This window comes from Ursus maritimus, unplaced genomic scaffold, assembly GCF_017311325.1.
Source record: "Ursus maritimus isolate PB19 unplaced genomic scaffold, ASM1731132v1 scaffold_12, whole genome shotgun sequence".
NCBI lineage: Eukaryota > Metazoa > Chordata > Mammalia > Carnivora > Ursidae > Ursus > Ursus maritimus.
Window position 1 is genome coordinate 70,841,090 of NW_024423564.1, and position 22,496 is coordinate 70,863,585.

The following is a 22,496-nucleotide window of genomic DNA, read 5'->3' on the forward strand; positions in this document are numbered from 1 at the left end:
TTTTATCATCTCACGTCATCATAGGAAGAAGGGTGAGTACCATAAAATATTTTGAGACCACATTCATGTAACTTTTTATAGTATAATTGTTCTATTTTATTATGAGTTTGTTGTTTATCTCTTATTATGCCTAATTTTTAAATTAAGCTTCATCATAGGTATGTGTATATAGGAAAAAAACCATACTATGTATAGGGTTTGGTACTATCCACAGTTTCAGGCATCCACTGTGGGGTCTTAGAATTTATGTCCTATGGATAAGGAGGATTACTGTAATGTGTCCCCTTACTCCCCCCTCTCTCTTTTGTGGTTCCCAAGGTTTTTCTCTTTATTTTGAGATTGAAGGAGTTTGTGCCTCAGTGTAATTTTCTTTGTATTCATTCTGCTTGGGATTTGCTAATATCCTAGGATCTACAGGAAGAGGTTTTCATCCAGATTTGGGATATTTTGGTCATCAGTTCTTTTAAAAAAAAAATTAGGGTTCCATTTTCTCTCTTTTTAGCATCCAGTTAAAATGTAGACTGTTTGACATTGTTTCACAGGTCATCGAGGCTTTAATTTCACTTTTTTTTTCCTTTTTATTCCTCATATTAGGTAATTTTTACTGATCTGTCTCCAGGATTTCTCATTCACTCTGTCCTATCTGTTGTTAAGCACGTTTGGTGAACTTTTTATTCCAGTTAATGGATTTTTTATTTGTAGAATTTCCGTTGGTCTTTTTTGTGTATGTTAAGAGATAATTGGTGAAATGAGTTCAACCAAGTGCTTTGATGCTGGAACATTAGGACATTTTTGTTGGTCCCAGCCGGTTCCTGAACATGAGATATGCCGAGGAGGCTCTGCTTCACTGTGGTTTTTTTTTTATAATAAGAAGGTATGTAGTACTGTCCTGATCTTTATAGGGCTTAGGAAGCCCATGAACCTAATTCATTCTTTTTTTTTTTTTTTTTCCATTTATTTATTCAAGAGAGAATGTGAGCACAAGAGAAAGAGAGCATGAATGGGGTTGGGGAGGGGCAGAGGGAGAGGGAGAAGCCAGCTCCCCGCTGAGCAGGGACACCCCCCTCCCCACGTGGGACTCTATCCTAGGACCCCAGGATCATGACCTGAGCCGAAGGCAAATGCTTAACTGACTGAGCCACTCAGGTGCCCTGAACCTAATTCATTCTTTCATCTGATTCCTTATATCATCATTAATGTTTTGAGATCTTGGGTTTTTATATTGAAAACAGTTATTAGAAGAAATGAGATTTTTAAGAAGTAAATTTAGTCATTTTAGTTGAGACAGGTTGGATTACTGTGTCATCTCTAACTGGTCTCCTTTTGATCTCTGCTTCCCTTTGCTCTCTGTCTTCTAGTGCTGCCTCTAGGTATAATACACAAAACCACAAACCTGTCTCTCTCATCACATTTTCATTTCTTGCCCCCAGCTTCATGCCCTAAACTATATATTCAAGCTGTACTGCATTATTTTTCTTGCATTTATGATGCAGTTTTATATCTTCTTATTTTTGAAGATCTTCATTGTATTTAAAATAGTTTTATATCTTACTCATTTTTTGGTGGCCAGCTCAAATGTCAGCATTACTCTGAAAGTTGGTAACAGTCCTTTTTTGTCCCTCCTTCACCTTTTCTTTACTTTTTCCCTATTTTCACCTCTCTTCTTATTACCATAGCTCTTTGAGCATACTACTGTTACAATTCTTGAATGATGTAGCCATCTGTGTTTTGATCTGTTCTAATCTCTTGTGAGTTTTTTGTTGACCAGGATTGCGTCTTTGAGGGGCACCTGGCTGGCTCAGTTGGAGGAGCACGTGACTCTTGATTTCCAGATCATGAGTTTGAGCCCCACATTGGGTGTGAAGATTACTTAAATAAATAAAACTTAGGAAAAAAAAAAAAAAAGATTGGGTCTTTGACATCTTTATACCCCTATAGCACCTAGCATAGTATCTTTACATAGTAGATAAATATTTATCATAAGAATGATGTTTGTCTTTTCCTAGTTAAGAAGTAGCTGTTGTATTTTTTTTTCTTTTAAAGATTTACTTGTTTTGAGAGAGAGAGATATTGAGAGTGTGTGCGAGCAGGAGGAGGGGCAGAGGGAAAGAATCTCAAGCAGGTTCCCCACTGAGTGCGGAGCCTGGGAGCAGGGCTCAATCTCACCACCCTGAGATTATGACCTGAGCTGAAATCAAGAGTTGGACACTTGGTTGACTGATCCAACCAGGTGCCCCACTGTTCTTCTTAAGAAAACTTTTCCTTTTTTTTTTTTTTTTTTTTCGTTAAAGATTTTATTTATTTATTTATTTGACAGAGAAAGCCAGCCAGCGAGAGAGGGAACACAAGCAGGGGGAGTGGGAGAGGAAGAAGCAGGCTCCCAGTGGAGGAGCCTGATGTGGGGCTCGATCCCAGAACTCTGGGATCACGCCCTGAGCTGAAGGCAGATGTTTAACAACTGAGCCACCTAGGCGCCCCTTAAGAAAACTTTTCTAATTATACATTAATTATACATTAATTCTCTTACCATTTTCAATTAAGGCTGATTTTTAGGTGTTTAGGAATTGTCGCTTTGGGACACCTGGGTGGCTCAGTCGGTTAAGTGTCTGCCTTCGGCTCAGGTCATCATCCTGGGGTCCTGGGATTGAGTCCCACATGGGGCTCCTTGCTCTATGGGGGACCTGCTTCTCCTTCTGCTTGCTGCTCCTCTTGCTTGTGCACATATGTGCACATGCTCGCTCTCTCTCTGACAAATAAGTAAATAAAATCTTTTAGAAAAATTGTCATTTTGCTCCTTTTTTACTCTTGATCAGTAAGGCAGGGTCAAGACAATTTATTTCACTTAACATTAATTCACTTATACTTTGAGTTCGAGAGAATCTGGAGTTCTTATTCTTTAAGTGGGTGAACTGCTTGACTTCCTATGACATTAATGACTGTTTAGAACTTTTATCAAAGCCTGACATGGCCCAAAGGGAAGCCAGGAAACACCTACAAATTGAGATTTGAGTTCTTTCTCAGCAATACCATTGACTTTGTTTTGTGAAAAGTGAGTTTTGGCTGTGTTGGGCATACCACTGTATTAGATTATAGCTCCTTGACTCCTGTTTTTTCTTAATTAAGAAAATATTTTTAAAATTCACATATCGTAAAATTTACGCTTTAAAAACGTACAATTCAGTGGTTTTTAGTATATTTGCAAAGTTGTGGGACCAGTACCACTATCTAATTTCAGGACATTTTTATTTTATCACCTCAAAAGAAACCTTGTCCTCATTAGTAGTCATTTCCCCTTCGCTCTCCATTTCTATGGATTTGCTTATCTTGGACATTTTATATAGATGGAGTCATATAATTTGTGACCTTTTGTATCTGACTTCTTTCACTTAGCATAAGATTTTCAGGGCCATCCATGTTGTAGCATGTAGCAGTGTTTCATCCCTTTTTTGTGACTGAATGGTACTCCATATTTTTGGAGTTTTATTTGTGTTTTTTTTATCTGTTTTGTTTATCTGTTCATCAGTTGATGGACATTGGGGTTGCTTCCATTTTGGCTTTTATGAAAATTTCTGTTGTGATCATTTTTGTACAAGCTTTTGTATGAACATGATGTTTTCATTTTTGTAGAAGTGGAATTGCTGGGTCATATGTTTAATCTTTTGAGGAACTGCCATATTTTCCCATAGGAGCTACACTATTTTACATTCTTAAAGTTACAAGGCTTCCAGTTTTTTTTCACACCCTTGCCAGCATTTTTATTTTGTCTTTTTGATTATAGCCATCCCAGTGGTTGTGAAGTGGTATCTTTCTGTTAAGAGTTTGATTTGCATTGCTCTGATGGGAAATGATGATGATCATTTTTTCATGTGTGTATTGGCTATTTGTATATCTCTTTTGGAGAAATGTCTATTCAGATCCTTTGGCCATTTTTTAATCAAGTTGTCTTTTTAGTAGTGAGCTTTGTATGTTCTTTATATATTTTAGATACAAGTCCCTGTGTCATATGTTTTGTGGATTTCCTTCCATTGTGCAGGCTGTGGTTTCACTTTCTTAATAGTGTCTATTGATAAAACATAGGTTTTAGATGTTGATAAATTTATCAATTTTTCTTTGGTTGCTTGTGCTTTTGGTGTCATATCTAAGAAGTCATTGAAGTCATCCAAGGTCATGAAGATTTACACTTCTTTTCTAAGAGTTATATAGTTTTAGCCCCTATATTTAGTTCTCTGATCCATGTTGGATTAATTTTTACATATGGGATTAAGAGACCAAATTTCATACTTCTGTATGTGGATATCCAGTTTTGCCAGGACCATTTATTGAAAAGACTGTTCTTTCCCCATTGTTTTATCTCAGTCTGTTAAAAACCATTTGACCATAAAATATACTTATTTCATTACAAGACTCTTAATTCAAATTACCATAATTTCATAGTAAGTTTTAAAATTAGAAGATGTGAATCTTCCAACTTTGTTCTTTTTCAAGATTGTTTTGACTGTTCTAGGTCAAATACGTATTTATTTTTTAGGATCAGCTTGTCAGTTTCTACAAACTGACTGCAATTTTGATAGGGATTGCATTGAATTAGAGATCACTTTGGGGTGTATTGCCATCTTAACAATATTAAATCTTCCAGTCCGTGAGCACAGGATGTCTTTACCCTTTATTTCTTTTAACTGCAGGAGTAAAACGCTGGGTATGTATAAAGCAAGTAGAGCTGCAGTAGCTAAGTCCCGTGTAGCTCTGGATGTTCTGAATGTTTTCATTATTTTAATAATTTCATTATATCTTCAAATAAGACATTTATTGGAGTTAAGTTTGGCAGTCATTTGTTATATATATAATAATAGATGTATTATAGATATATTATAATTTTATGCTAGTTATTAAGTTTGGCTCTGGGGATACAAGGATGAGTAAGAGATCACGACCATTACAACTTCTGGTCTAGGGAGGAAATAACTTATAAACAGAGAATTTCATAAAGTGTATTAGGTTCAGAGAGAAAGATTTTTTGAAAGTTGTTGGCAAGTCTTCACTGTGTAAAGCTTTCACTACATAAAGTGATTATAAATTGTGTATTAGCAGTTTTTTCAGTGTTCCCTAGTTTGTGAGAGCTTATGGAGAAGTTAAAAAATAAGTACTTTAAAGGCTCTTAAGACTTTGAATTTTGATGGGTTAGTATCAGTAATACATTTTTAATGAATTTTCAGCATTTGTGAATAATTACAAGAAAACCTAGAATCAGCATGCCACATAAATATTGAAGGACATAAATAGCATTCAAGTGAAGCAAAGGAAACATTTTAAAAAATTCTCTTCAGCTATCTGGATTCATCTCTTACCAAGTCTTTTTTTTTTTTTTTTTTAACCTAGTCAAATGAACAGATTCTTCAGTTTCTTATTTACTCTCATAGATCTGTGACTTCAGTACCAGAATTCTCTGTGCGGTTTATGCCATGGCTTCATTTGGGTGTTCTTTTGAAGCCTGGAAACCCCCTCTCAGAATATTTTTAAATACTTATGCTAGAATGTACAGGATTAAAAAGATAAGCAGTTATATTAAAATAGTTATAAAAAATATAACAAATTTATGATACAATAATCTACATGCTTCCTTAGTAATATTAAGTAACAGAATTGAATGTGGTAGTGTATTAAATAAAAGTAGAAATGAGTAATGAGTAGTAATGCTGACATTTTGAGACAAAAACTATTAATGTGATAGTAATCAGACTGATTTTTAGATATTCCTAATATCGTTGTTAGTTCCTTACATTCATAATAGAAAGAAATGCTGAATTTCGGCATTTTCACCTTACCCAGTTTCATGAAGTCCCTGAGTCCTGTGCACAGACCCTCTGGGAGTTCATGAATGCCAGGTTAAAAATGCTAATTGAGCTAGTTCCTCTGCCTAAAATTGTTTTTTTCCCCACTTTTCCTTCTACCACGTCTGAGCTTGATTATCCTGAATTTCAGCTCAGTTGTCTCACTTAGCACTTGCTGATTATTTACTTGCCTTTTGTGTGCTAGTCATTATTCTAGGTATTAGGAATACATAAGGAAACAAAACATAAAAATCCATGCCCGTGAGGAACTTACAGCTTTATGGGAGAATAGCAATAAACCAATACATACATTATAAAGAATTATATAGAACGTTAGCTAATTTAAAGTGCTGTAGTAAAATACAGAGTAAGATAAAGTGGGTTTAGTGTGGATTGCCATTTTCAAAAGAGTAATTAATAAGCAAGGTAAGCCCATTGGGAAAGTGACTTTTGAGCCAGGACATGAAAGTGATGAGAGTTAACTATACAGGTATCTTTTCTGTCCCCTTCACCACAGTTGAGGACTGAGACTTCCTTTATATTTGTATTCCTAGTGTTAACATTGTGACTAACATGATCAGCCCTTCATGAACTGCCATTAAGAGAAAGGTTGTTTACCTTTCTGGTATCTGCCCATAGTTTGAGAAGTTTAGCCAGTTTGGGTGATTCAACATGTGTCATTTTCCCAGTGATGGGTTAGATAAACATTCAGGTTATGTCCAGGTAATAGCTTGTTCTTACATTTACTTTCTGATACTAAGCTTCTCTAAATATATTTTGGCTGTTATTGTTCATCTTTTGTCTTTTCTTGTGCAAAGTAGGAATAAAACAAGTGTTAAGTGAAAAAATAAGGGGCACCTGGGTAGCTCAGTCGGTTAAGCATTGAGCCTTGATTTCAGCTCAGGTCCTGATCTCGGGGTCCTGAGATTGAGACCCATGTCAGGGTCCACGCTCACTGGGCTTCTGTTTTTCCCTCTCCCTCCCCCTGCTTATGTGTTCACTCTTTCTTACTCTAAAATAAGTAAAGTAAAAAAAAAATTTTTTTTTAGAATTTTAGTTGTGTAGGCACAACACTGTTTGGCAATCACATAAAAGTTGTAATAGAAAAGCCTTTAAAATTTAAGATATGCCAAAATATTTTTGTGCTTCTCTCTTAAGTAGAAATTTTTGGAGATGAGGAGTATTAGAAAATTAATGCAAAGCAATATGTGATCAAATACTGGAGGAGGAAATACTTCATATATATTTTATTTAATCCTTGGTATATCATCAGGGTCCATTGGCTCCAAGTCAGTTTCCGAGTATCTACTTTGAGCATTTGTAATTTGTAAAGATGATTATTTTATTACTTTTATTCTCTGAAATCTTCTAAAGAACAAATAGGAAATTTGTGTATTTTTAAAAAAGAATAACACTTATCCTATCTTGCAGTTACCTTGTGATTCTTTTATAAATCTATCATGCATTATGGGATTTTATCTTATTTTTCTTAAATCTTGAAATGATTACATCACCTTATTTCATCATTGCCCATTAGTTTTCTCCATAGTGCCCAAACAATAAAATCACAAGAATATAAAAGAATGATTGAATGATCTAGAAGGATGATGTAGTAATGAAATCATCATGGTTATGCTTCAGTTTTCTTACTACGTTGCCCAAACACTTTAAAGAATGTATAATAAAAGTCCAAAGAAGCCATTTTAAATCTTTTTTTTTCTTTTAACTTTTATTGAATAAAGCTGAGAGTTTAGGGTTTTTTTCCTGTCCGTAAGGACAAAGATGAAAATTGACAAAGAAAAATGGTTTACTTTTATCTGTAGAATCAGAAAATGAATACAAAGACAGCAACACTTTAGACTCTAATTGTCATGTTGATAATCATCATCTAATGATGATAGGTTAATCTTCCCAAATCCAAGAAACTGAATTACTGATATATTTCCGAGGACAAAAAGATAATGTAATAGTCTCATCCCTTTAGTCATTCAAGAAGAAAGTCTTCATCATGTAGTATGTTGTGACTAGAATCAAATCATCCTGTTTTTTCTGGAAAGTCTTGTGACAGTATTTTTCATCTTTTATAATACTTCTGTACCAAAATTCACTTGATATTATAAGAGGATAATGTATATACAAAAGTTCTTGTGAGGAAATAGATGATACAGAAATGAAAAAGTTAATCAGAGTCCTCATTCTGTTTGGTGTTTATAAACCAAATATGAGAATGTGTTTTACAATTTTGAGGGACAGGTGGCTATCCTTCACCAAAATCCTGAGCCATTAAAAAATTTAAAAGTACTGGATTTTGAAAATATAAGTGCAAGAAGAACGAGAAGTAATAATATTGCTAAATCTATTAAATGTACATTTAAAATATGGAGTCATTATTGCCTTTTGGTAGTAAAATGTAAGGTAAAGAACCAGAGTAATAAAAAATAGAACATTTTAAAGATTGGAAATTTGGAATCAGTATTTCTAAGATGTTTGTTTTAGTTTTATGCATGACAGTGGATGAGCAATTAGTTGTATTCAGAAGATGTTGACCATTTTGGTGTATATGTTTTCAAAACCAGGAAAACTTGAATATAATAAATATAGTATGTATTGTATATGTTTTAGAAAATCTGGGTTTACTACCTTAAATTCCTATTACAACAGCTCATAAATTTGTTTCCCACTCTCCTTTTTATTATTTATCCTGTAAGTTATTTGTAAAATGACTTAACATCTCTGTCCCATGGACACTTCTTACTTATAGTTAAATAGTAATTAGATTTCCTAGTATATACTTAGTGCTAATTGTCACCGTAACTCTATGAAATACATATGATGAAAGTAGATCAAAGGTTTGGTAACTTGCTCAAGATTCTTGAACCATATCTGGGGTTTGAATCCAGGTATGTGGATTGATAGATGTTCTCTTTAGGATACCACCTGACCTTCTAAGTATAGTAGTACTTACGTTGTAGTTCAGCATGGTGCATTACTCAGGGAAAAATTCATGGAGAACTTGCCTAAAAAGGTAGGAAATGAGAGAGACTTGTGTCAGTATGGTTCAGGAAAGAGTTGGAGTTATCTCACCTCCTGAATCAGGTGATAAGTGGCCCAGAGAATGGATTTAGTAGACCTACATTTCAAAATAGCCACTATAAATATGTTGAAAGAATCAAAATAGTTTGTATTCAAATAATGAATGAATGAGCAGAGAGGGAATTTTCAGTACAGAGATGGAAACTATGAAAAGAACCAAATGAAAATGTAGAGCTGAAAAGAGCTATAACTAAATGGATAATTCACTGAATGGCCTTAACAGCGTATTATATAGATAGCAGAAGAAAAGACCTATGCCTCAGGAGTATCTTAAGAATTATAAATGTGTGTGCCCCAAAAAACAGAGCTTTTTGGGGCACCTGGCTGGCACAGTCAGTGGAAGATGGGACTCTTGATCTGGAGGTTGTGAGTTCAAGCTCTGCACTGAATGGAGATTACTTAAAGATAAAATCTTAAAAAAAAAAAAAAAATCCAAACCAAACCCCCAAAAAACTAGAACGTCAAAAAAAAAAAAGGAAAGAAAGAAAAGAAATAAAAACTGTCAGAACTAAAAAGAGAAATAGATCCACAATTATAGGAAGAGATTTTAACACATTTCTCTCAGCAAACAATAGAACAAATAATAGAACTTATTTAGACAAATAAGTATTTTAAGGATCTGAATACTGTATTCATCAAAAGCAGAATATACATTCTTTTCAAAGGCACAGTAAATACCAGGATAGACCACATACTGGGCCAGAAAACAAGTTTTAGTAGATTACTAGAAGATGAAATTTTATAGAGTATGTCTTCTGACTAATAGAATTAAATTAGAAATCAGTAACAAAAATATATTTTAAAAAACCCAAATGTCTAGGGGCACCTGGGTGGCTCAGTTGGTTAAGTGTCTGCCTTCGGCTCAGGTCATGATCCCAGGGTCCTGGGGTCGAGCCCCACATCGGGCTCCTTGCTCAGCGGCAAGCCTGCTTCTCCCTCTCCCATTCCCCACTTGTGTTCCCTCTCTCGCTATGTCTCTCACTGTCAAATAAAATCTTAAAAAAAATTAAAAAAATAAAAAACCCCGAATGTCTAGAAATGAAATGATATATTTCTAAAGTACCTCTGGGGTCAAAGACAAAATCATAGGAATATTAGAAAAGTATTTTGAACTGAGTGGTAATGAGAGTGGGATATATAAAAATCTGTGACATGCAGCCAGTGTAGTGTTTAGGAAGAAGCTTACAGCTTTAAATTAGAAAAATCAGAAGGGTCTGAAATCAGTTATGTAAGCACTTACCTTGAAAAGTTAGGAAAATAAGAGCAAATTCAATCCAAAGTAAGTAGAAGGAAACAACAAAGATAAGATTAGAAATCAGTGAAATAGAAAATGAACAAACAAAAGCAATGAAACCAGAAGCTGAAACATTTAAGGAAAAAGCAATGCCAATCTTCCAGAAAGTGTAGAAAAAATAGTGGATGAAGAAGCAGTTTACAGCTCATCTCATGAGTTCATCACAGCATCACTGTGATAACCAAAGTCAGGCAAAGAAATAATAAGAAAACTACAGACCAATATCCTTTGTGAACATAGACTCAAAGATCTTTAACAAAATATTAGCAAATTAAATTCATTGATATATAAAAAGGAGAATATGTTGTGATCAAGTGGGATTTGAGTAGTGCAGTGCAGGTTAAAATTAGAAAACCAACTGATAAATATAACTCACTATGTAGTGAAAGAAAACAGAAAAATCCTATCTTAAGTGTAGAAAAAAACTGAAACTCATTCAGCAAGCTAGGAATAAAAAGCAATTTACTTAATTTGATTAACAAGGCATCTATCAAAAATAATTTACATCATATTTAGTGTTGAGAAACTGAATGCTTTCCCTCTGAGATTGAGAACAAACACGGATGTTTGCATTTGCTGTTACGCAACATTCTGTGAGATGTCCAAGCCAGTGGAGTGAGGCAAGAAGAAGAAAAGACATCCAGGTTGAAAAATACTAAGTTAAACTGTCTCTATTTGCAAACAACATTATTGCATATGTAGAAAATCCTAAAGAAGCTATGGAAAAGGCCCTATAATAAGTAATAAGTAAGTTTTGCGAAGTCACAAGATATAACGTCAGTACAATTTTTTTTTAAACTACCAAGGAGGGACTGCAGGTTAGCAAAAGCAGTTCCATTTGCAGTAGCATGCAAAACAGTGAAATACTTTAGGGATACATTTTAACAAAATAAATGCAGACCTCTTCACTGAAAACTGTAAAACATTACCAAGAGGAATAAAAGAACACCTAAGTAAATGGAAAGCTATAGCATGTTCATGGGATTGTGGAATAGAGGACTTGTTAGATGTCCATCTTCTCCAAATTGTTTATAGAGTTAGTGCAATCCCAATAAAAATCCTAGCAGACTTTTTTTTTTTTTTAAGGAAACTAACAAGCTGGTTCTCATAGTTAAGTGGAAATGCAAAGGACCTAGAATAGGCAAAATGATTTTGAAAAAACTGAAGTTGTGGGACTCGTAGTACCTGATTTCAAGGCTTTCTGTATAGGTAGAATAATCAAGACATGGTGGTATTGGTATAAGGATAGATATTTGATCAGTGGAACAGAATAGAGTTCAGAAATAGACCTGTGTATATATTCAGCTGATTTCTGATAGAGGTGTCAATGTAATTCAGTGGGAAAAGGATGTAGTCTTCCCAAGGAGTGGTGCTGTATATGTAGGTGGAAGGAAAATTTATATTGATCCTTACCTTATGCTTGTACAGAGAGTTAACCCTAAGTGAATCAGAGACCTTAATATAAAGATTAAGACTATTTTATAAAATATCTAGAAGAAAGCATGGGTGAAAATAGGGCCACCTGGGTGGCTTAGTCAGTTGGGTGTCTGCCTGTGGCTCAGGTCATGATCCCAGAGTCCTGGGATAGAGCCCCACATCTGGGAAACCTGCTTCTGCCCCTCCCCCCTTCTTACGTGGGCTGTCTCTCTCTCTGTCTCTCTCTCTCTCTGTCTTAAATGAATAAATAAAATCTTAAAAAAAAATACTCCAATGAAGTTGATTTTAAAAATAAAACCGTACAAACAGAAAACTTCCGTTCCTGCTTGTTGCACATGAGCCTAGAGTAGTAGACCTTACTCAGGTGAGAAATTGGATGGAATGTGTGTTTGTTGATAGGCTGTATTTGGACAGTTCAGTTTCTGTGAGAAATATTAGTTTAACAAGGAAGAGCAAAGGTAACTGCTTTTTAAAGGTAGCTGAATGGGACCTTTTGTGGTAAGGTACAGAACATAAAATTTACCATTTTAACCATTTTTTAAGTGTATAGTACAATGGCATTAAATACATTAATATTGTTGTATAACCATCACCACCATCGATCTCCAAAACTTTTTCATCTTCCCAAACTAAAACTCTACACCCATTAAGTAGTAATTCCTTATCTTCTCATTCCCCGGCCCATGGCAGCCACCATTCTACTTTCTGTGTCTATGGTTTTGACTACTGTAGGTACCTTATGTAAGTGGAATTACACAATATTTGCCTTTTTGAGATTGACTTTTTTCTTTTTCTTTCTTTTTTTTTTTTTAAAGATTTTATTTATTTATTTGACAGAGAGAGAGACAGCCAGCGAGAGAGGGAACACAAGCAGGGGGAGTGGGAGAGGAAGAACCAGGCTCATAGCGGAGGAGCCTGATGTGGGGCTAGTTCCCATAACGCCGGGATCACGCCCTGAGCTGAAGGCAGACGCTTAACCGCTGTGCCACCCAGGCGCCCTGAGATTGACTTTTTTCACTTAGCGTGATGTCTTTATGGTTCACTCATGTTACAGCATACATATGTCAGGATTTCTTTTCCTTGCATTTTTTTTTTAAAGATTTTATTTTAGAGAGAGAGTGAGCGCATGCACGCATATAAATTGGAGAAGGGCCAGAGGGAGAAGAATCTTAAAGCAGACTCCCCACTGAGTGCGGAGCTCCATACAGGGCTTAATCTCATGACCCCTGAAATTATGACCTGAGCTGAAACCAAAAGTCGGACGCTAAACTGACTGAGAGACACCCAGGCACCCCAGAACTTCCTTCTTAATATTCCACCGAATATATGTACCACATTTTATTTATCCATCTATTGATGGACATTTGGATTGCTTTACTACTGTGAACATAAGTATAGAGATACTGTTCAAATCCTTGCTTTTGATTCTTTTGGGTATATACCTAGAAGTGGAATTGGTGGATCGTATGGCAATTTTATGTTTAATTTTTTGGATGAACTGCCACGCATTTTTCTATCATGGCTCACCATTTTACGTTCCAGTAGTGATGTACAGGGCTCCAGTTTGTCCACATCCTTGCCCACACTTGTTATTTTCAGTTTTTTTGATAATAGACCTCCTAATGGGTGTGAAGTGGTATCCTATGGTTTGTTGATTTGTGAAGGGAAAATTTGAGGTTATTTAATACAGACCTGTGATTTCACGTATGAAATTCAGACAGTAGGTTAGCAAGAGCTACTTAAGGTGGAAGATTTTACTATTTCTTTTGTGAATCATTTCAGCTGTTTGTTTTTGCATTTGGCCATTTAGGGTTTTATGAGTACATCCTGAATAGTTAGGCTTATGAACAGTTTTTTCCTTTGTTGCTGTATTTGTGACAGGCCACAGCCAATCATATTTTGTGTGGAAGAATAGATACTTACAGTTTTATTAAAATGTTTAATAATAAATCAGTCTGATGTATGGACAGTAAGCGGTTTCCCCAGATTAATACACAAACATATACCCATGAAAACAACACTGAACACTGGAATTTGTCATTTCCATGAACAATGGATTTTAAACTATTGTCTGATGAGTGTTGGTATTTTTCTTCCTGCTTTATTTTTCAAATTGTATAACAGCTTAGTATAAAACTTTTTTCCTCCTTTGTTTATTTTGAAACTTGCTGGCTGAACCTACTCATAAAATCATTGTTTTTATTTTTAGTACTTAATTTCTGTAGCATGTACATTTTACGTGGTTCTTGGCAAGTTTACATCACGTCTGGTAGACTAATTAGCTGAAACTGCAGAGACTACTTTGAAAAGATATCGTGGAAGAATCCTCCAGTAATGGCTGGGTGATGAAATGAGTGCTAAGTTCAGGTACCTGCATAGACTAGGATCTGGGAAGGCCTGGTATCATACCCTGTACTCTTAACATTGTTGGCACAATTTTTTCAAATGCCCATTTCAACAAGTGTTTATCGAGTACTTGCTATGTGTCTGCCATTGTGCCTGGCACAGTGGATATATAAATGAGTTTCTGTTGTTAAGGAACTCAGCCCAAAAAGGATACAGACCTATAAATAAGTTTATAAATGTTAAGTGCAGTCAGTGGTCTAAATGTATAAAATGTATGGAGATTTACAGAGGGATAGAGAGACAAATTCTTAAGGACAGTGGGAGGATCAGAGGAAGGTTTCCTTTAGATAAGATCTGAGCTAAATTTTGAAGGTGGAATGTGAGGTTGTCAGTGGTTGGGTGGATATTATAAGCACTGAGATCAGCATGTAGGGTAGGCATAGGTGTGTGAAAAGACATGGTATGCTTAAAGAACTCTAGGCAGATAATTCATGTTGGACACAGGTTTGAGGATTGATAGATGAGTGCTGTATTTCCTCTTATTGCCAAATACTGCCTGAAAAGGAACCTAAGAACCTGAAATGCGTATCTCCCTCCCTTCTTTCTTTTTCTTTTTCTCTCCTCATTCCTTGCTCACCTCCCTCAAGAGTGTGTGTGTGTGAGTGTGTGTTTGTGTGTAAAGAAGTTGAGGGGAAGGGAAGCAAGACCTTGATTCTGGTCCTGGTTCTCATACCCTTGGTCGAACAAACCACTTCTTTTTTTGTGCTTTGGTTTCTTCATCTGTATAATAATGTACAAATGGTATGATCTATACTTTTCAAATACTTGTTAAAGGAGTCACAGTTTTTGAGTGCCTGGAACACAGTAGGTACTAAATATGTATTTTCAAAAGAGTGGTCTGAGAAGTTGTATCTAAGAAAGGTTAGTTTAAAAAGTTGTGACAGAATAAGCAATAAAAGATTACAGACCATTGCTTCCCAGGATGCATTTATTATATAGAATGTATTCAAACAGTTTGTCTTTATTGTTTCACTTACCATTTAGATTTGTGAGGTCCCAGAGTATAGAAACTATAGTATCTTTTTACATAAAACTCTATTAGACTTGAATGTCATACGCTGTTGTAGTTACCATATATGTCCAATTAAGAATCAGTATATATTTTAAAAGCATGATTAGTTGATCACTACACTTTATTTTGTGGCAGAAGTTCTTGGACCTCACTACTGCAGATTGTGATTTTTTTCTTTTTTAATAATCTTGTTGTAAATGGACTTTTTTTCTCATACAAACTTTACTTTTCTCAGTGCAAAGCTAGTGTATCTTCTCATGCTATTTTTCCACTGTTGTATCTGCAGAATGTTTGCTTTTGGAGCGGAGGATTATAAAAATCCATTCTTAATGATATAGAGTTTCTGTAATATACTGTTAATATATTTCTTTCTTTACCTTTAGGGGTCCTACTGGGCAATAGACACCAATCCGAAGGAAGATGCGCTGCCTACTCGGCCGAAGAAGAGAGCACGATCTGTAGAACGGGTAAGAGCTCTTTAACACAAATTTAGTATGAGAGAGTTTATGTCAGCAATATAGATTTTTAAAGTTCATTTCTAATATAAGTACAATCTTAATGAAGGTGGTATTTTATTTGTACAGTGTTTCTGTTTTTTCAAAGCACTTTCAGACTCATTTTATTTGATCTTAGTAACCCCTTGAGTGAGCAGCTTAGGAGTTAAGTGTAAAGTTTGTTTTGTAATTAGGGCACAGCTACTATCTAACTGAGACTTGAATCCAGGTCTCTTGAATTTTAATTTGGTATTCTTTCCTCTGTCTGCAACATTGAGGACTGGTTTTATAAAACAGAGCTATTCACTTTCACTGCGGATAATCAGTCTGATTACATTGAATTTTCCTGACTGTCTTCACAATGCTTTTTCCTGCTTTCAACCGTGTAGTAATGATTTTGTATACCAAATCCTGTGTGTATGTGTTGTTTGTAAGATCATTCTTGTGAATTTATGGTTCAAATCAATTTATAAGAATGAAACAGAAAAGGAGTTTTAGTTGATATCCTGTTATTTGTTGGAATCTACTTTTAGTCAACACTTTGGCTGTCATCAGACATTTTTATCTTTCAGCTTTCCCCATTCTGTATTTTTATCATCTCAGCTAAAACACACGTATACACATCATTCTACGCTACTCTTCTTTAAGACTCATTTCAAACGTTAACTACATTGTGAAACTTCTCCTCACTTCTTTGTGTTCTTGTAGAGCTTTTACAACGTTCTTTTGTAGAATTTCTCACACTTTGTAGAAATTATTTGTCTCTATATTTGTCTCCTTCGCTGGACTGTGATCCCTTAAGAGCTGAGAAAATATATTTATATCTCCAGTGTTAGTATTTTTCACAGCTTATAATAAGTATCAGTAAATGTTTGCAGAATTAATCAGGGTAAAGGGAATAAGATAAAAGAAACTGGGTAATCATTTGGTCAAATAAATTTGTTTTATGCCCGTTCCTGGTAGAGAGAGAAAACTTCCCGATCGCAAAGATAAGGACCTTAAGCTGGGTTTAATTTGGGGTCAGGTAAGCTCATGAAGTATAGCAGAAATGGGATTTAGTGAAGCAGATTTATAGAGCCAGCAGAGGGAATTCAGTATTCCAGTTACCAAGCTATATAGAATTGGAGGTGAACTCATAGGCCAGAACACTTTTTGGTTTTATACCTACCAAAGTTTAAGAAATTAAAGCTTAGGGGTGGCTAGGTAGCTCACTCGGTTAAGCATCTGCTTTCAACTCAGGTCATGATCCCAGGGTCCTAGGATCGAGCCCCACATTGGGCTCTCTGCTCAGCAGGGAGCCTGCTTCTCCCTCTCCCTTTGCCCCTCCCCCTGCTTGTGCGTGCAATCTCTCTGTCAAATAAATAAAATCTTAAACAAGAAATTAAAGTTTAGTATTGGTGGGATGGTCTTTTGTTAAGTTTTAAGACAGAGATGTTGATGAGCTATGTATGTAATGGTTTGAGAGAAAATGAACCTCAGTTCCTGCCCTCCAACTTTTGCCTTTTAAAAGAGACTTAGCACTTGGGCTTTAATTGTGTGAGGATATGGAGTACAAAACATTTAGCATCTATTGCCAGAGTTTGAAGGAAGGGGAGAGCTATCCACATTGTTAACCAGAGCATCAGCAAGGATGTATATTTTGGAAGCTGAGGAATCGTGGTCTTCTCTCCCATTTGTTCTCTTCTGAAGTTCCTGGAACTTGAATTATTTTTGGAAATTTGAATTGGTAGTTGGGTTGACAACTGTGCATTCCTTTTGGATATCAGCACTGAATTTTATTGTTACCTTGTTTCATAGTTCTTAGAGCAATCACTCTTTATTTTTGAGAGTCCTCTTTTTTTTCCTGAAGACCATATTGTCCATTTTACAGTGGAAATTTATAGAAATAAAGGAATTCAGATTACAGAAGTATGTTTTACATACAAGGCGTGTGTTCTTCAGTGTATATTATGGACACATATTTTCATCTTTTTATCTTCGTTTTAAGTTAAAAAGCACGTAAAAGCTTCAACAACTTACCTTTGTAGTATAGTCCCAAAAAAGTGCCAGAGTCTTTTGGTTAATACTACTGGTAATTATTTTGTCCTGAGCTGTGTATTGGTTGCTACTATAGGAGAGAAACTGTATAGAAAGATTCTAGCTGTAAGCAGGGTACTTATAATCAGGGAGACAGATATTATTTAACAAATACTCTGAAAGATAGTCTTCATAAAAAACATAATTTCTTGCTCTGACAAACTAGTTCTATTTTTCATTTGGAGGTTTTTTTTGGGAGATGAGGGGAGGTAGTACTTTTATTAGAACAGTTTGTATTTTAAATGACCATTGGGTTTTATCTAAGGAAAGGCATAAGATAGTCAAATAGTGATGGTTCTGAATATGGTATTTATATGTTTCAAGTTTTCTCAAAAACTAAACATGACCCATAAATTGAAACTTTTAAAAAGATTTTATTTATTTGTCTATTTATTTATTTATTTTAGAGAGTGAGAGCAAGCGAGCGAATGAGCAAGTGGGGGAGGGGCAGAGGGAGAGGAGGAGAGAAAGAGAATCTTAAGCAGATTCCCTGCCCCTTAAGCAGATTCCCTGCCCAGCTGGAGTCTGACAGAGCTCGATCTCCCGACTCTGAATAGGATCATGACCTGAATCACCCAGGCACCCATATTTTTATTGAAGTAATTTCTACACACTCATCGCAGGGCTCAAACTCACAAATGTAGATGATAAATATGTTGACATTCTTGAAAGTTTCTTATTAAATTTCTGAAATTTGTAATTTTTCCTGTGTGTAAACATCAGAATTCTATGTGAAAAATCAAAATATTTTACACATTTTTGAAGAGCTTTTAGAGGAACAGAGTTGGCTTTCTAAACTGCTCAAGAGAAAGGATTTTTAAAAATGCAAGTAACCATATCTTTATGTCCTAAATGAAAAATAAGGCATGAAAGTTATCTCCAACCTAATATTCTTAATTCATTTCTCTGGATCACCTCCCTGTCCCTTCCATTTACATGAACATAAGCCCATGTTCTCCTTGATCATTACAGCATTCCTTCTTCTTTTCTTAATCCTTATGTATATAAATGTCTCTCATTTTCCTTTTTCTTATTTCTTTCATCTTCTTACCACTTTTTCTTTATCATAAAATGGACTTGCAGACCTTAAAAATATTATTGAATAAAGTTTAGCTTGGTGAATGAATAGGCTCCTTTACTAGGAGTCCTTTGTTTCTCTTCTGGCTTTACAGTTTACTTGTTCTTGAGACTTTTGGCAAATTGTTTTTTTGAGTTTCAGTATCCTCAGTTATAAGTAAGAAGATAGAAGTCTTAACAGTTGCTTTTAACTGAATGTTTGTGTTCCCCCAAAATTCATATGTTTGAAATCCTAATTTCAGTGTGATAGTATTTGGAGGTGGGCCCTTTGGGAGGTAATTAAGTCAAAAGGATGTATCCCTCATGAATGGGATTAGTGCCTTTATAAGAATAGGCCACTGAGCTAGCTAGCTCTCTTTGCACCATGTGAGAAACCAGTGAGGATACCTGTAATAGGGTTCTCACCAGAACCTGGCCAAGTTGGCACCATGATCTTGGAGTTTCTGCTTCTAGAACTGTGAGAAATACATTTCAGTTGTGGTAAGCCACCTAGCTTATGGTAATTTTTTATAGCAATCTGTGCTAAGACAACATTGTAATAGTAGTAGGTAATTATATTGAGTTTATGTGCCAGATGCTTTTTATTTTTTTTAAAGATTTTCTTTCTTTATTTGAGAGAGAGCGAGCATGTGCACATGAGTGGGTAGACGGAGAGGGACAAGCAGACTCCCTGCTGAGCATGGAGCCCTACATGGGGCTTGATCCTAGGACCCTGCATGACCTGAGCCAAAGTCAGACACTTAACCAGCTGAGTCACCCAAGCACCCCCCCAGCTGCTTTTTAAAGAGTTTTATGTACATTAACTCATGTAATTTTATAGTAACTTCAGATAATGAAACTGATAGGTATGGATGTTAAGTTGTCAAAGGGTAGTAAGGACAATAAGTACCAAGGCCAGCATTATGAACCTAGGTAGTCTGCCTTTAGAGTTGATGTCGTTTACAACTGTCCTTTCCTGACACTAGTATTTGCTATGTTGAAGACCACAACACTGAATCAGATTTCTTTTTATATATGCATATCTTGTGAGCTATAATGGTCCATGATTTTAGAAGAGAACCCCCACATTGAACATACTTATATGTAAAGTTTATATATATACACACACAGAGAGAGACACACATATACACAATTAGGGACATAAATATGATTATAAATGACAGAACAAGTACTAGCTAATAAATCTGTTAGACCAGGCAAGGATAACTAAAGTGACTCAAAGTAGATAATATTGCCCTCGGAAGGCCTCTGGGAAGAGGAATGAAACTTGACATATAACTTTTTTGGATAGAAATGGTAAAGTATGTTGTTCTACTTGGAGAAAACAGTGTGCATGGTTGGGGCAAGAAGTACAGGTAGGCACAACTGAGAACCCTTTTATTTAGAATAAAGAGTTTAGGCTAGGGTGTGGACATTTAGATAAGGAGTAGAAAGCCTAAAGCCTTGGAATCAAGGAAGTTACTTTGATAACCTGCAGTGTTGAGAAAGAAATCAAAACAGTTAAGAAAGATACTTCTTTTTATAAAATAAACTCCTTGCAAGAGGAAGATGCTGTAGGGGAAAAAAATAATTTTCCCTCTACCCTTCTAGGTTCTTGGCTGAGAACTCCTCTCCCCCATAATAAAAAGGCAGATTAATAGGAGAAAAACAAATTTAATTACATATGTATGTATGGGAGTCCCACAGAGATATAAGACTCAATGGCGGCCAGACATTTGAAGTTTATATATGAGCTAAGGAAAGGGATGTGGGTCTGGGGCTTCAGAGAGGAAGAAGGCAATTCACAGGAAGGTGGGAGAAGAGCAAATGTTTGGTAAATAAGTGTTTGTTCTGTCATGCAGATAAGTCAGATATAAAAAGTTATCTCTGGTAATAACTTTCTTCCTGGTGCAGGCCCCTTTCTGATTTCTTTCGGACAGTTAAGGAGGAGGAGGTAAAGAGTTTTTCCTGAGTGTACTGGGTCCTGTTTGCCTTCAGCTCAAAATAATCCACATGCCAAAGTGGCATGTTCTGGGATGGCTTGTTCTGAACCCCCTCAATGCTGAGTAGATGGAACTGCCATTGTGAAATGATAATGGCCTGGGCTAGGGATATATGCATGAATAAGGATGTTCTCTAGAAAAGGAGCACAGTATCTGATTTCTTAGTATGTACTCATAGTTGTGTGAAATGCTGCCATTTTACCAGTTTCATTTGACACATCTTTGTTTCCTAGATACTGTGTATTACGCATTATGCTAAAATGTTGTGCAGTATACCAAGAACAATGAGATATGATAAAACACATAATTCTAGCACAAGGACAAAGTATGTATAGAAAGTATTATAAGAAAGATATGACACATTACTGTATGCAGAGGAGGGAGACATTGTTTTACTGAGACTATCTAGGATGGCTTCATACAGGTTTTTTGGCTTGGCTTTCAGGTGGAGATAGGCAAGGCAAGATAAGGCAGCATTCACGGAGCACACAATTCTCCAGTGTGAGTGCCGGCTTTAGGTGCTGCTTTAGGTGCTGGGGAGACATCATTTAACAAAGCAGACATTCTCTGCTCTCCTGAAGTTTATATTCTGATTGGAGGCGGTTTGGATAAGGAGGTCATGATCAAAGATAAGATACAGGGTGGAATAGTATCAGGATTTGGGAGAGAACAGAGCAGTTCATTTTATCTGGATGAGTTTTTCCTCTTCTAAAGTAATTTGCATTATTTATGCCATTCATTGAGAGAAAGAGAGCGCACACCTTTTACGTTTTAAGAATAGAGGTCCAAGTGTTGGGGGAAGAGTGGTAAGCAAGACAGACTCTTTCCTTATGAAGCTCTTAGTTAAGCAGGAAATCTGAAGTGATACTTCATAATATTGCTTGTTGCCTCAGCATAATTAATAGTTCCCTATGCATTCTCAAAATAGCGTTTGGATGATAAATTATGTGGTCACTCTACAGATGAGAGTCTTTAGAACTTTGGGCCCATATAGCAGAGAACTGATGTTTTAGTGAGGCCTGTTAAATGAACAGAAATAAGGCAGATGAGGGTGATTGGCAATGTGAAAGAGTGAGGAGGAATTACATGTACAAGCCTAGTCGTTAAAAAAAAAAAAAGTACCTAAAGGGGTGCATGGGTGGCTCAGGTGGTTGAACATCCGGCTCTTAATTTCAGCTCAGGTCATGATCTCAGGATCATGAGATTGAGCCCTGCCTCAGATTCAGCGTGGAGTCATCTTGTCCCTCTCCTTTTCCCTTTGCAACCTCCCACCCCCCACTCACATGAATGTGCGCTCCCCCCCAGTTCAATTTTTCTGTCCTATTAGTTTCTGTTTTTATACCGATTGATTTCTCTTTAACCTTTTGCATTTATTTTGTTTTTTAATTTGGCTTTGTTTGTTCAGTTCAACCAAAGTATTGAAAAGTGCCCTGTCTACTGGAAGCTGTTTATAGGGTCGAAAAAAGCAAAATTAGCTGGATATTATGTACGGAGATTTTTTTGAAGACTGGAAAACTGAAACTATTCCAAGGGAACTGAATGTTAAGGAATAGAAAAGGGAACTCTGGTTTTAAGCAGTTCTTTGTTTAAAAAAAGTGCTTGAGAGGGGCGCCTGGGTGGCACAGCGGTTAAGCGTCTGCCTTCGGCTCAGGGCGTGATCCCGGCGATATGGGATCGAGCCCCACGTCAGGCTCTTCTGCTATGAGCCTGCTTCTTTCTCTCCCACTCCCCCTGCTTGTGTTCCTTCTCTCGCTGGCTGTCTCTATCTCTGTCGAATAAATAAATAAAATCTTTAAA

At 36.0% G+C, this 22,496-nt stretch overlaps 1 protein-coding gene across 2 annotated transcripts in view; it reads left to right on the forward strand.

The window, feature by feature from the left end:
* Window positions 1-22,496, forward strand: part of FOXJ3 (forkhead box J3) — a 141,137-nt gene that overhangs the window by 68,561 nt on the left and 50,080 nt on the right. For both annotated transcript variants that reach the window (XM_040627437.1, XM_040627438.1), the window contains exon 5: window positions 15,454-15,537. In XM_040627437.1, the coding sequence (XP_040483371.1) occupies window positions 15,454-15,537 (84 nt within the window). The remainder of the gene's footprint in view (window positions 1-15,453; window positions 15,538-22,496) is intronic.